This window comes from Vanacampus margaritifer, chromosome 5 (genome assembly GCF_051991255.1).
Source record: "Vanacampus margaritifer isolate UIUO_Vmar chromosome 5, RoL_Vmar_1.0, whole genome shotgun sequence".
Classification (NCBI taxonomy): domain Eukaryota; kingdom Metazoa; phylum Chordata; class Actinopteri; order Syngnathiformes; family Syngnathidae; genus Vanacampus; species Vanacampus margaritifer.
In genome coordinates, this window is record NC_135436.1 from 5,990,808 (window position 1) to 6,006,592 (window position 15,785).

Consider the following 15,785-nt stretch of genomic DNA (forward strand, 5'->3'; position numbering starts at 1 on the left):
ACTAAAATGATTGATAGATATTTAAAATTAAAATGTCAGGGTTTTTGTAAGTGGTTTGACTGTTGTAATTTTGAAACCTTAACACATTTCATAATTTCAGCACTTTAAAAAAACAAAACAGAAACTCTGGAAAAATGATGCCAACTTCCAATTTTTGTGTGAATATTGATTACAGTAAGCCGCAGGTGTTTTAATGTTACCGCACCGGTATATAAGGGTTCCCGCTACTTTCATTTCCATAATGAGGGTGCAAATTGTCTCGCTCTCGTTCTGTCTCCCCTACTGTATTTGGGCTCACTTGGTTTGGTTTGCGCTGCCTGATGCACTTGCGCTTCCTTTATAGTGCGCCCCATTGTGATGTGATGGATAAAGCTGCACCTTTGTATTAGCCGCAGGGTCAAATGCAAGTGAAAAAAGTAGCGGCTTCTAGTCCAGAAATTACTGTGAATAGAAATTTTAATCTAATTTTAATGACTGCCTTTTATGTAACATTTCCTAATTATAATACGAAGTTGCAGCTTATTGAAGCGAATGCCATTAAATGCTTTAAAAAATACATTGAATTAATAAGTAACACCCTTGAGTTAAGCACATTATAAAACTATTGGACTTCCTCACTTGTGTATGTTCTTTTGCACATATTAACACATGGTCTGTCTGTCTGTCTTCATCATCTAGTTGGTGTGATATGTGCTGCTCCAGCCGTGGAAGGAGCCTGGTGGAGAGCTCAGGTCATCACCTTCTATAAAGAATCAAAAGAAGTGGAAATAAGATATGTTGATTATGGCGGCTATGAGAGAGTCAAGATCGACTTATTACGGCAAATAAGGTATGACTATGTGGAAGGACTACTCTTTAAAGGGGTCTTAAGGACTTTTGACATTTAATTTTTATTTTTTTTTACACAAGACTGCCCCCTCTGGACAAAAGTATAAATGCAGCCTCCATAATGCTCGTGCATGAGCCGCACAGGCCTGTACGAGCACGAGCAAACAAACTCCTCTGGCAAGAAGCCACTATTTACACACTAGGAAAGATGACTTCAACTGATAGAATGATAGAAAGATAATGATAAGACAATGATAGAGCAATTGTTTTTAAATTGCTTGCACAGATAATCTAATTTTATACTGTGATATAGTGCAGTTGCTTGCAAGGAATTTATTATTTTAGGCCATCATACTGTAGTTCAAATACACAAAGCTCAAATTCATTTGTTCCTCATAATACTTCAAATCAAGCGACTAAAAATTAAGACTTTATTTCAAACATTCTTGAACGCATTGGAGAGTGTGTCTGTTCTGTTTATATAAACTGTTGACTGGAAAGACGCTGAAGTTGCGAACAATACTGTGACGTCTCACAAGAATGCTGCCAGCAGATGTGGTTGGTAAACTCACCTTTTTATTTGTCTTCACACAACCAACTAGTAGCTACTGTTGGCCGATGCCGTAAACAAGAAACTAACCCACGAGCCGAATTAGCACACGAGCTAACAACAACACGTAGCTAAGAGTCCCTTCTCCCCTGTGAGACGTGCGATGCGTACACCAAACACCCGGACAACAGAATGTGTAACACGCAACACAACTTAGTAACCCGCGAGTCGAATTAGCACACAACAGCTATGAGTCACTTCTTCCCTGCGAGACGTGCGATGGTGTACACTAACACTCTGGCACCAGAATGTGCAACACACAACTTGGTTCGTTACAGTACTAATGTATCAGCCATACACGCATCATGTTCTCTAGATCAGTGATTCTTAACCATTGGGACCGCCAAGTAATTTCGGATTTGTAACCCTGGGCCGCGACGGCCGCAGACAGCTTTCAATTGAGGCTTTGTACACATGGAGCAGTGTCTTATTAAAACCGAATATTTCACACTTCCCTGTGTAGATAAAACAATCTGTGATATTGCCCGTTATTATTGTGCTAAATTCATTTATAATCCTCCGTATTCTGTTTAACCACGCTGCTGTCTGCTTGTTGTGGGGGCGGGGCACTGGCTGCTTACTGGGGGCACTCAATCGACGAAGCTGTTCCAAAATTTGAAACAGCTTTGTGGAACCTTAGTTGAATGAGCTTCTCTTGACGCCCGCAAATATCTTGCATCTAATAACGGCAAACGTGCAGCACGGCAGATATTCATGTTTTCTTCTATTTACGGGTTTCCTTAAGCGTTCAGCCTTTGTCATTTTTGTCCAATGGGAGCACAGATTGTCACACGCGTCGACGTGATTATGCAATATAGTCCACTTGCAAAAAGCACAGTGAACAACGCCAAACAAAAAATAAAGTCCGCTAAAGACATTTTCTTCCGTGGCTGTGATTGGTCAAAACAAACGTGCACAATGCCGCATTGTCCAATCAGCTCAAAGTATTGTACAGAATGTCCCACCTTTCCCCAGAAAATTACCGTGGAGCTGTCCCAGATTGATAATGTGAAGAACTCTCTTGAGTGAATCACGATTATCAATCTGGTTACACTACCTCCTTTGTTTAAAAAATTAAAAACAACAATCCACATAAACGCACACAAAAATGGAGAAGTTAATTCCGACTTGTTGGGCATCTTATTGGGTGTCAGTGTTTACACATAAATTAATATAATTGATGACCACATTGTATCATGTTATTTGATAATGATTTTATAACCTTTACTAGATTCAATGTTGTTATTAACTCTTTTACTGCCAAAGACGTTAAATGACGTTCTGCAAAAACCTACGGAGGAGCGCCAAAGACGTTAAAAGACGTCCTCCCATTTTTTTTTTTTTTTTTTTTTGAAACGGGTGCTGGGAAGGCTTGCGGAGCTCTCCTGAAAGTTTTAAGCAGGTTTTTTGAGCCTAATGACTATTTTTGGCCCCTAGAGGGCAGCGATGACTCTCTTTTGACAAGATCGGGTGGGCGTCAGTAGAGGCGGAGCTAGAGCGTTGAGCAGGAGATCAGAATGGAAAACAAAGGAAAAATGGCGGCCGGTCGCGAGGAGCTAACGCCAGAGCCGTTTTTTTCAAAGACCAAAAGCATCGCTAAAAAAGCACATTGTTGATGACGATGATCATTATCGATGATGAAGATGATGGTGACTCCGTGGTTGGAAAGCATTGACGCGGCAGTAGAAGACGTTAGATGGAGCTAGATGGAGGAGGGAACGGGCAATGGCGAGCGTTTGCAAGCAGCTCTACACTTACAAGACGAAAGGCATCGACCAACGCTAAAATAGTACATTGATGACGACGGTGATCATCCTCGATGATGATGAAGGTGAATCCGAGCTTGACGGCGAAATTGGAACCGCTGACGCGGCGGCTATGACGGTGTCGTAACGCGGAACGCAACGAGCACGCACAGGCGGACGTTCGATCGGACGACAGAGAGTGCCCCGAGTCCAATGCATATTCATCGGAGGAAGTGTGTACAGTCTGCTACTTGCTTTTTATTCCCCGGAAAAAAAGGCCGTCAAGAAAGTGTAACGTTTGCACGCAAAACGGACCAATGTGAAAGTGAAAGTAAACTGTTGTGCGCGTCCTGGCGTCTCCTTGCACGCAGGAGAGCGTTACAAAAGGAAAAACTGTATTTGAAACATCCACATAATTGTAAGTAGTACCACAGTTGCACACATTTGTAAATAGTTTGCGAAATTGTTTTGTCAAATTGTTACACTGTTGAATGAAAATAAACGTATTTTGCAATCAAAAAACACTTTTTCATTGTTGGTGAAAGCATTTTACAGAAGTAAAGCACTATTTAGGTGTTTGTGGCATCATTCATGGACAAAAAGAAGTGTACAATTCACTAGAGTGCATGAAATAACATCGTTTCACAAAAAGCTCTTTTTCTCCGTTTTTTGTTTCAAAAGAGAGAATTTCGGTGAAAGTAACCATTTTCTATTGTTGATTACTGAAGAACGGAATAAGGTAGAAACAAACTTTTTTTTCTGATGAAAACTGAGAGTCCAATCTTTCATTTGGTAGTATGTGTGTTTCCATAGTCCAAACACAACATTTTCTGTGGACCTTGAAAGATCACTCAAAATGCTTAAATCGGCTGGCACTGGCGACAACCCGTTTTTGAAAACGTCTGGCAGTCAAAGAGTTAAATACAAACAATAAGTCAACATAAATTGTAATTTCTGAATGGGCCCCGGGGCCACTTTTTACAGGAAAAGTTGGGCCCCATGGTAAAAATGTTTAAGAACTCCTGCTGTAGATCACATTTACAATGCTCATAAGCAATATTAGCTTTTGATTTCCACCTTCATTTGTCATCATTATTGTTTACATCTTACTTTGACGTATATCTTACCTTCTCAGTTGAAAGGAAACCAAATATGTCACTGCTCTGATGTGCCTATCGACACTATTTTGGCTTGTTTTGTCGCACTGGATAAAACTTGTCCTTTCTTCCTTTTTGGGGAGGTTAGTTCCAGCTGTGCTCGAATGCGTCCTTTTCTTACTCCGGGCAGACTCCATACTCATCCATATAAAAGCTTGCAGTCGTGTTGTTTATCCCAAGCGTCTCAGGGTGAGCACTTCTTCTGAAGCAAAGGGGGTTGCTTCACTGAAGATGTTGGGGGGTGAATGAGTTAATACTAATAATTTTAGTGATTTCTGAAACGTCTGAACAGACCGTTTCTATAGAACAACAACAAGGCAAAATATATTTACTAATGATCACCAGTTATTTCACTGAATGTAAACACGGCCAATAGTATGACATTGTTTAAAAACATGGAGCTGTAGGACTTGGACCTGCAGTGGTGACTTTCCAATCCAAATGTTTTACTTCTGGCCCTGTGTTTTGTTGTCAGAATGTTTGCTTGTTGCCATAATGCTTACAAACGATTAAGTTTAATGAGACGATGTTCAACACATTGGTGGCCCTATTCTTTTAGGTCTGATTTTGTGACATTACCGTTTCAAGGAGCTGAAGTATTGCTTGACAACGTCACCCCTCTCCCAGGTAAACTGCAACATTCTGCGCACACATTAAACGCCCAGTTTGAAATTGAGGTAACTTTTGCAGGATATTGTGTTTAATCTGTTCGAACCCATAGATGATTGCAGTGGACATGACGTGTGTGTCTAAACCAATAAAAACTCATAATTGGGATGATGGTCAACACTTCTGGCTCATGATTGGATACTAGCTAACCAATCACAATCACAAGTTGATTTGCATGATCATGTTAAAAATTTTACATATACATGAAAGCTTGGTAAGTTTACAAAATGTTAAAAACATACCATCCTGGCATCCACTACAACAAATAAAAACATGAGACAACCCCCTAAAATAAATTCCCATGTTCTTACGTGGGAAAAGTATGATGGCGTATTAGGGCCACATATAAACATTTTTATAGAGGGCGGGGGCAATTTTCTGAGAAAAAACTCACAAATTTGCTACTTTATAAAGTGGCAAATATACAAGAAAAAACTCGTAGATTTGCGAGTTTAAGTGGCAAATTTGCAAGAAAAAATCTTAGAAACGTACTTACTAAATACAGACGCTCCCCACCTTACGAACGAGTTACGTTCCGAGCGATCGTTCGTAAGGTGAATTTGTTCCTAAGTTGCTTCAGTGCTATATTTTGTATTATAATTTATGTTTAAAGCCTATAACTATATTGAAGGTTTATATAAGTATGTTTAAGGCTTGTACAAGTAACCTGCATTGGTTTGTACTGAAAAAAACTTAATAAAATGGAGAGAATACATACAGTACTGTACTGTACTACGTATGTTGGAGAGAGAGAGCGAGAGACACACACAGTATGTACATGTACGTAATAAGATAAATAAAATGAAGTTTAACTTACTTTTGGAAGATGTACTCGATGCTTGAGGAGATGATGGAGGAGGAGGAGGAAGAGGAGGATTTTATATCATGAGAGGGTCTTCGTCGTCGCTCGAATCGGCTTCAAAAGTTACTTCCTCCTTCATGGGGACCGGCGTTTCTTCCTCCTCCTCCTTGACACGTTGCTGAGCCTCCAATGAGCTCTCACAGCGCCAAGCGTCGGTATTAGCGGCGGAAAGAAGCACTACTCGGAAAAAGGCGCGCATACAAAATCTAACTTACAGCATCTCTTTCCGAACATTTTTCGACATACTGTACGCGCAGACATGTTCGTAACTCGAATGTTCGTAAGTAGGGAAGCGTCTGTACACATGGCGTACCACTCCGGTGTTTTTGCCAATACTTTTCACAGTTTTTCCAACAAGGAGTTAGTAATTGCTTTAGCAGAGCTTAACCGTAAGCATTCGCTCTTTGAAGTGTTGGGTACGGCCAGCGACAAAAGACGCCTCGCTTTGCAAAGTTCCACACCCTCAGGATCAAACATTTAAGTTAATTATCTTAAAATGTATACTAACTGGTACATTTGTTTCCAGGATTATTATTTATACATTTTGGTATTTTTTTGCACAAGTAGCTAAGTTGGTGTCGAATCTGCTGCTTTTCGTCATTCACTTGCATTGACCTAAAGTATGCTAGCTTCTGATTGGTTAGTGTTAGTCAGCGGATAGGGGATCAGGAAGCGTTGACGCGCTAGCTGCCGTGTATGACGAGTAAAGTTTAAATTAAGAATAAATCTCCATTCTGCCTTTTCATTTTATAAACGGTGTCCCATTTGACCACCAATAAATCCTCACATTAGACTATAGCTACGTGTGTATGTCGTAAGTTTCTCGTTTTTTTTTCTCACAAATTCGCCACTTTATCAAGTCGCAAATTTGTGAGTTTTTTCTCAGCTTAACCCCCCCCCCCGGCTGAGGGAGGAAAAAAAACACCACCGTGGACCTAATACGCCGTCTTAGTAAAGAGTCAAAATCAGTTAAAAAATAAATTAATTAATAAATGCCCCCAAAAACAAAAAAAAGTGGGTCGAAAGCGTTAAAACAGAGTGCATTAGTTTGCTTTCCTAGTAATGTCTATATGCACTGTATGAATGTATCAGGAGAGGATCGTTTTTCATCCGAGGCCACATCAGCATTAGAAGAGATGACAAGAGGAGTTGCGTTGCTTGCACAAGTAAGACTTTATCGGTAGGCTTCCCCAGACTGTTTGTTGACTGTCACTGACAATATGCAATATGTCTGTCTTGTAATTTAAAGGTCTCAAATTATGATAACAATACCGGCCTCCCACTGGTTCATCTGTGGAATATTGTGGGAGAAGAGGTAAGACTCCACAATTACTAAATGACTACATTTAACATTTAACATTATAGTAGTACTGTCACTGTTATATATTTTTAGAATCGATTAATCCAATAAAAATAAATTTTACATTAAAATGCATTGCAAAAACATATTTCCCATTACTGTTTATTAACCATTTATTGTTTGGTATTTTTTTTAATGCTTACACAAACCAAACGACAAAATATATCACACAAGTGCAGATTTTGAAACTAAAAGCTAATTCTTGGGTATTCATTAATGCAAAGGGCTGCACTTCTGTGCGTCAGGTTCAAACTACATCAGTTACAAGTTATTCATACTGTGTTTGCAAATAATTATTTTTTGTAAAAGATGAAAATAACTTTCTAGACAAGTTTGCTTTGTCAACATTTCAAAACTCCTCGCAGTATCCAAATGGACATTTGGATGCTTTGGGTATCCAAATGAAGGCTGATGTTAACTCTTTCACTGCCACTGACGTTTAAAGACGTCAAGTAAAAACCTACGCTTCACTGCCAATGACGTCAAAAGACGTCATCCAATGATTTTTTTTTTTTTGAAACGGGTAGAGGAAACCCTTCCGCATGTCTGATGAAAGTTTCAAGTCTGTCTGTTGTGCCTAATGACTATTTTTGGCCCCTAGAGGGCAGCGATGACTCTCTTTTGACAAGATCGGGTGGGCGTCAGTAGAGGCGGAGCTAGAGCGTCGAGCAGGAGATGAGAATGGAAGACAAAGGAAAAATGGCGGCCGGTCGCGAGGAGCTCACACCCGAGACGTTTTTTTCAAAGACCAAAAGCATCGCTGAAAAAGCACATTGTTGACGATGATCATCATAGATGATGAAGATGAGGGTGACTCCGTGGTTGGAAAGCATTGACGCGGCAGTAGAAGACGTTAGATGGAGCTAGATGGAGGAGGGAACGGGCAATGGCGAGCGTTTGCAAGCAGCTCTACACTTACAAGACGAAAGGCATCGACCAACGCTAAAATAGTGCATTGATGACGACGGTGATGATCCTCGATGATGATGAAGGTGAATCCGAGCTTGACGGCGAAATTGGAACCGCTGACGCGGCGGCTATTACGGTGTCGTAACGCGGAGCGCAACCGAGCACGCACAGGCGGACGTTCGATCGGACGACGGAGAGTGCCCCGAGTCCAATGCATATTCATCGGAGGAGTGTGTACAGTCTGCTACTTGCTTTTTATTCCCCGGAAAAAAAGGCCGTCAAGAAAGTGTAACGTTTGCACGCAAAACGGACCAATGTGAAAGTGAAAGTAAACTGTGTGCGAGTCCTGGCGTCTCCTTGTACGCAGGAGAGCGTTACAAAAAGAAAAACTGTATTTGAAACATCCACATAATTGTAAATAGTACCACAGTTGCACACATTAGTAAATAGTTTGCGAAATTGTTTTGTCAAATTGTTACACTGTTGAATGGAAATAAACGCATTTTGCAATCAAAAACCACTTTTTCATTGTTGGTGAAAGCGTTTTACAGAAGTAAAGCACTATTTAGGTGTTTGTGGCATCATTCATGGACAAAAAGAAGTGTACAATTCACTAGAGTGCATGAAATAACATCGTTTCACAAAAAGCTCTTTTTCTCCATTTTTTGTTTCAAAAGAGAGAATTTCGGTGAAAGTAACCATTTTCTATTGTTGATTACTGAAGAACGGAATAAGGTAGAAACAAACTTTTTTTTTCTGATGAAAGCTGAGAGTCCAATCTTTCATTTGGTAGTATGTGTGTTTCCATAGTCCAAACACAACATTTTCTGTGGACCTTGAAAGATCACTCAAAATGCTTAAATCGGCTGGCAGTGGGGACAACCCGTTTCTGAAAACGGCTGGCAGTGAAAGAGTTAGAGGACGTCAATTAAAAACTGTTGAAATGAGAAAGCTCAGTATTGTACATTTGGTTGTCTTACCGATTTGACATGTCATCATCATTGCTTTTTTTTCTTTCTTTTTTTTGTGTGTACTCATTAATTCACCTAAAACCTATTAAAAATCCCATACCGTTAACCTAAACCCAATACTTCAGAATCCAGCTAGTCGCAAGGTTGTCAGGAGACCCGAGGAATGATCAAAAAAAAGAAAGGAAAGTGAAATCCAGCACCAACCAGACTCTTTCACCAACCCCAGAAACATGTAAATTCCAACCAATTACGGAGACCTCAATAGACCAAAGGAAATACTGAGGGAAGGAAGGCTAGATGAAGCAGAGTGAGATCCACAGACATCAGCCTCCACCGATTCAACGACCAGAGGAACAAGCAGATTGTGTTAGAATTTCGGTAGATGCTGGTGTGGTGGATCTGGCATGCATGAAAACCTCCACCAGAGAGTGGAGCCGTCGACCCCGGCCAGGACAGAGCAAGCACAACACCACAGGGTTTCCCAAGCCACGGCAGCACCAGGACCCCCCCCACCCCAACACGGCCCGCGCCCCAAGCCCAACGCAGCAGAACGAGGCACGGCAGGCCCGCCAGGCACCCTAACCGGCCCACATCCCCCGCCACCCACCACAACCCCTAAACCCCGGGGACCCCACGTAACCAGGCATTGGTGCCGGAGAGGGGCTGCAGAGCAGAGCGGCGAGGGCACCCGTGCCCACCCCACCTCCAGTCGCGTGGTGGGGCGGACACTGGGGGCGGAAGGGGAGATGGGGGAGCACTGGGAGACGGGCGGCACCCCCGTACCTCAGGCCCAGTGGGGAAAGGCCCTGGTCGTCACGCTAGCTTACCTAGTGAAAGCTAACCCCGTTACTGAGTTCGCCTGCTCGCCGACTGGCAAACTCTACCCCTACACCGTGAATGTGACCCCGCCCAGTGTATATACAAATGTATGAGTGGTGCATTAAAATTGGGAGCAGGTGAGATGGAGCAGAGGGAAATGATATCCCCCCTGCTCCGATCCAGCTGCTTCCCAGACGTGTCAATGAATGTTCTTTACAATAATAAAGGCTCCAGAAATAATGTCAAAGTAGACATGAAGGCTTGGAATAACATTACTTTAACAAGAGCAACTAGTGACTAAATTTGGTTTTAAAATGTATTACCATTTACTTTAGTATATTGTCACCCTCTTAAAATAAATAATACATGTTTTCATTTTGCAATATATATTTTTTGCCTTAATCATCTCCTCATGATGCAAATAGTTCATTTTTTGTGTGTTTCCTGTAGGCATAGACCGATTATCGGCCAATATTCAGCATTTTGATGAATATCGGCCATTTCGATGAATCATACAACCAATAATAGATACATTTTATTTTTAAAAAGTTTTCGGGGGGGAAAAATACTTCAGGGAACTAATTGTTTAAATTTTCAGAAATGCTGCTGACCCTGGGAACTCTGCACCTTCTGTTTTTGTTTTAAATTAAAACTAAGATAAGTAAAATTGTAATACTTCGGATATTTTGAATTTTTAGAAAACTTTATTTACTATAGAAAACAAGAGAGTGCTATTTACTTAAGTTTTTATTTACCTTTTGAAGACTTGCTACTGCCCGTGGGAGATCCCTCAAATTTTTGTTAGATTTTTAAAACAAAGATGTCTATTGACTAAGATTATTTATTTTTTTTACTCTAAAATCTTACAAACCCTAAAAGTTATTCAATAAATATATGCCTAGAAATTGAAGACCTGGAGTTTATATTTATTCAAATTTTGATGTCAATATTTTCCCTTTTAGTGAAAATGAATATCGGCTCTAAATATTGATTATCGGCGTCCTTGACTACTAGTAATCAGCCTTAACCCCTCCATCATTTTAGTTTCCTGTAATGATTTAGCCGATTATTTTAAGAAGGCATCTGTTTGGCCAAGTATGCTTTCTAAGCAATGAGTCTAACCAAGGTCATTTGTCTCTTACAGGTTGTTTCAATAAACCGCACGCTGGCAGAGAGAGGCTTGGGTGTTTGGGTGGATGGATTTTGAGCCCTCACCGGGAAAAGACACATCACTGGATGATTGTTTTTTTTGTTTTTGTTTTTGTTGTCCTGTTTTGTTTCTCTTTTTCTTTAAAAAGACATTAAAATATTTTTCAGGCATAGTCTTCGAGAACAACACTGCTTGAAAATAAGACAAACCTTTTTTTTCCCTGGTTCTCATGTGGGGGAAAAAAGATCCCAAATTAAATTAAGAGGAACCTTGTACATGAAAAAGGGTGTATATTGTAATTTAAATAAAGATTCAATCAGTATATTGTTTTCTTCTTCAACCTTGCCTTTTGCTGGGCTTTTGGACATTCTGTCAGTCGTCATGCTGTGTTACGACACGCGTCAGACTCTTGTGAACAGTAATTACCAACTCAGTGACAGCAGTAGGTCAGTAAATTTCAAAGTTCTTTGCATAGATGTTTTTTGTCTGGTCTAACTCTAATTTTGCAAAGTGCAAGGCTGAGTCAATGGTGAGCAGTCAAAGCATGAAATCGGTCACCTGGCTGGGCAACAAATGTGCCTCCAGCTTGGATTTAAGCACAAGCGGATTGTCCCACACCGACATTATTCTACCAACTTGTTCATGATCACAAAATGCTGTTCTCTGTGGATTTGAGCTCCAGGATATCAAAGAGGCTTTTTGACTCCCAAGTATACACACCGGGGTCCCTCTAACTAATTCTGTCACCGAACCAACAATTTTATTTGGAGGGAAAAAAAACACCGGGGGGGAAAAAAAAGGTTGGCAGGTTTCTGACTTTAATCTTCGAATAGTCACAATCCTGCCAACCTTTTTTTTTTTTCTTTCTCTTCACTGGCCCCTAACCCTCTTCCGTATTTCTAAATTATTTTTGTGATAAGGGATTTTATTTTTGTTATGGTGTCAGAGTGCTCAAACATGTTAAGAACATTTACGTTATCAAAATGTCCAATTAAATGAATACACCCTAAAGGAAACAAAGGTATTTTAGACATGCACTACTTATTAATGCTGTCTACATCAGCAGGGAAATTGAGTGAAGTACAATTTCAGTATAATAGCAGATTGGAACACACTACATGGGTAGCCCGCTCGTTTAAATCCAAGACCTAAACAGGTTCTTGTAAATAAGTGATACTGAATATGGGATACACTACTATTCATAACTGACTTTCTGTGACCTGTATTACCTGAATGCAGGATGGCTGACAGTGGCAATGTTGCCTGGATGAAAATAAGTTTTACATTTGACTGTTGAATGTCATATTTCTGCCACAAAGTAGAAAAGAAAACCATGCAACCTCACTATTTATAAAAAGAGAAAAGCACTCACAACAGTTAGGTTTTATGTCAAGGATGTGCTATGGTAAACGGCAACAAAAAACTAGGCAAGACTAATGACCAGGGAATTAGAATGACCTTTGTGGAAATTGCAACAATTTGTTCTATCAAACAAAACACTATCTCAGTTTATTGATAAATGTTTGGTAAATGTTGCCCCTTTGAAACACTCCTGGCCTGTGGCCCTTGATAAACTTGTCCAGTAGTTTTTTTTTGTTTGTTTTGGGCACGTGTGAAAATTCAGACCGATTCTGTTATATTCAAACCGGGGGCTTAATGCACACTATGAATGAGTACTTAAATTGCAGAGGTCGGCCTTTGTTTTTTTGTTAATCTTTTTGGGTTAACTCTAATAAAATCCCAGTAGTTGAGGCAAATCATGGGGACATGAAGGTGAGAGACTCAATGACGCTAATGAATCTGTAAAACCGAGGTTGGTAATCAGTGTTACCTGCAGGCAGCTTTTGGTGAGTTTGAGTGTAACTTGGCTTTTTTTTTAAATTTATTGTTATTTAAAGAAAACAATCTCCCGGGAGCCTGTCCTCTTGTATCTCTATCCCCAATTATATAGTAAATACTGTAGATGTCTTCTCCTGTAATGCAAATTAACTTGCTCCACACCTGAACAGTAACTTTGGTTCTATGTAAATAAGATTAAACTGTATTTTCTATAACACGAGTGGAATTCAAAGGGAATGACGGGTATTTATTGCTATTCTTTGGTTTCTTCTGGTTCATCTTGCCTCCACCTTTCACACGCACCCATATTGTTTTATAAACTTGTGGGAGAGTTTTTTTGTTTTTGTTTGTTTTGAATAGTTAAACAAGTCATTAAGATATTTGGAAAAATACTGTGTCCAAAATATTGAACATGTACAGATGAAGTTTTTTTGCTAGACACATCTTCATTTTGATTGTACAGATCTCTTGGGGAAAAAAACAATAAAGGCTGTTTAAAGTGTGTGTGTGTGTGTGTTTTCAAGTGCTCTTCTCTTTTGTGGGAAGCATTCCCACTTATGTTAGTGAATTTTTTTTAATTCTCTACACTTTTTTTGCCATGAAACAGCTCCCTGTAATTTGCACAATTTAATGTTACAGAGCAACTTTTCCCCATTCATTTTCAATGGGACTGGCATTGAACTTTTTCCAAGTCACACTTTCTACGCACACTTCCATAAATACAACTGATCATCATTGCCAGGTGTCTTATACTCCTCAGTGGCACATTTGGCAAAGTGCATTCCCCAGTAAACAAGGAGGTTGCAGCTTCAAATCCCACATCCGACTGTACATTGCAAATATATCCATGGCCTTTATGCTAAGTTATATACATGTATACCAACTGACTATCATATCAAGAAATGCATTATAATTTCCCTGAAATGATTAAATGCATGCTAGGTTTCAGCATCAGATGATTCTTTTGAAAATAAATACGCCATTAGCCATGAATTCGAACAAGACAAGTTAGGTCAGTGCTTAGAGCAATCAATCGCCTGCCACCACGGAGAACCTGGGTTCAAACCCTACCTGGACCACATTTTAGTGCATTCGATGGTTCGATACAAACTGACTGATCATATCAGGAAATGGATTATGATTTCCCTGAAATGATAAATCCCACTTTAGACAGATTGCAGTTCAAGTTTTCCTTTTATTAATTTGTCATTTAGCTACAATTAAAATAAATAATGTTCACATAATTTATCTTTCAATTTACTTCATAAGCACATGCATTAAAATCTTAAGATTCAGTTAATAGCATTCAGCGTTTCAGCATTCTTACGCAATTTCTGCAGAAATTGCACTTTGTCTAGTTTCTGGAGGAATTCTTAAGTGTTGCAATGTTTTGTCAATCCTAAAAGCAAGTCAAGTGTAACTCTGAGTACAAACCAACAGCTTTGTAAGAATACCTTAGTTTCTTTTCAGAATCAAGATTTTCTATGGAATACTGTACGACAAAATACAATCAATCAATTGTGTTGGAAGTGAGAAACCTCCAAAACCTGCTGGACTCCGGCCCTCGAGGACCGAGATTGCCCACCTCTGGTATAAGAAATTAACCAGGGTCATGTTGGAACAAGCCCTTTTTCCCCAATGTTTTCAACAGGTTTGTGAATAATGATGCAAACTTAGGTATATTCTAATGCTAATTGCTGCAAAAGCTAAACAGATAGAAATATACTTTTTTTCCTGATGAAAGAAGAGACACTAATCTTTCTTTTGGTAGGTTCCATGTTTTCATAGCAATAGAACACAATATTCTGGGGGCCTTGCAAAATCAGTCAAAATCCAGGAACGAAGGGTTGCTTCAGTGAAAATGGCTGGGAGTGAATGTCAGAAATCTGGGATCAAATATCACCAAAATGTTTGTACAACTCTAGTTTTGCCCTCTTCAACCTCTGAAAATATCTGAATGATTGCACCGATATTTTTGGAATTTATGGACATTAAGCATTTTCTTTTCCATAGACTAGTGCTTTTCAATTATTTGTTACACCCACCCAGGAAGAAGAAAACATTTTGTAGGGGTGGGTGAATACCGACACCAGGGTATCTGTATCGGTGCCAATGCCAGCTTTTATATTGAGATATCTGTACTCATAGAGGCTGCCCCCTTGTGGCCATTTTGCAATCAGGAATATAAGATTTAAGATTCACTGATTGTCACACACACACATAAGTGGAGCGCAATTCTTTCTCCGCATTTGAACCATCCCCTGAGGGAGCGGTGAGCAGCAACAGCAGCAGCTGCACTTGGGAATCATATGGTGATCTAACCCCCCCAATTCCAACCCTTAATGGTGAGTGTCAAACAGGGAGGCATTTTTAGAGTGTTTGGTATGACCCGGCCAGGGTCTCAATCCGTCTCAGTGTCCGAAGCATTTCAGAAAGCCGAGATGCCCTCCCGCCAATGAGCCAATGAAGTCCGTGACATCTACCCCATAGCAAGTAGTAAGTATGCACACTCTAACAACCCCATAGCAAGTAGTAAGTATGCGCACTCTGACAAAAAGTGCACCACTGCCACCTACTGTTATGGATGAGCAACAATACTTCATTCTTAAGGGAAGAAAAGTTTGAGAAGGACCTTACTACTAGAGAGACGCTTAACGTTGCATGAATGACATCAGAAAACTGCAATCAATCGTGAATATGTGTACTTACACCCACTTAAACCTCTAAAATTATTTTGGATTTTATGGTATGGCATTTGGCTGTAGTGAGCGCTTATAGAGAGGAAGACAATGTCCGTAAAATCCCAAATATTGGGGCCATCATTGTAATATTTTCAGAGGTTACAGTGGGGATGATGTGCACATAA

General features: G+C 40.0%; 1 protein-coding gene across 1 annotated transcript in view; it reads left to right on the plus strand.

Moving 5' to 3' along the window:
• Nucleotides 1–13,421, plus strand: part of akap1b (A kinase (PRKA) anchor protein 1b) — a 72,466-nt gene extending 59,045 nt beyond the window's left edge. The window contains exons 7-11 of the mRNA XM_077566284.1: nt 679–829; nt 4,900–4,967; nt 6,964–7,037; nt 7,121–7,186; nt 11,075–13,421. Of these exons, the coding sequence (XP_077422410.1) occupies nt 679–829; nt 4,900–4,967; nt 6,964–7,037; nt 7,121–7,186; nt 11,075–11,137 (422 nt within the window). The 3' untranslated portion in view covers nt 11,138–13,421. The remainder of the gene's footprint in view (nt 1–678; nt 830–4,899; nt 4,968–6,963; nt 7,038–7,120; nt 7,187–11,074) is intronic.
• The last annotated feature ends 2,364 nt before the right edge of the window (nt 13,422–15,785 follow it).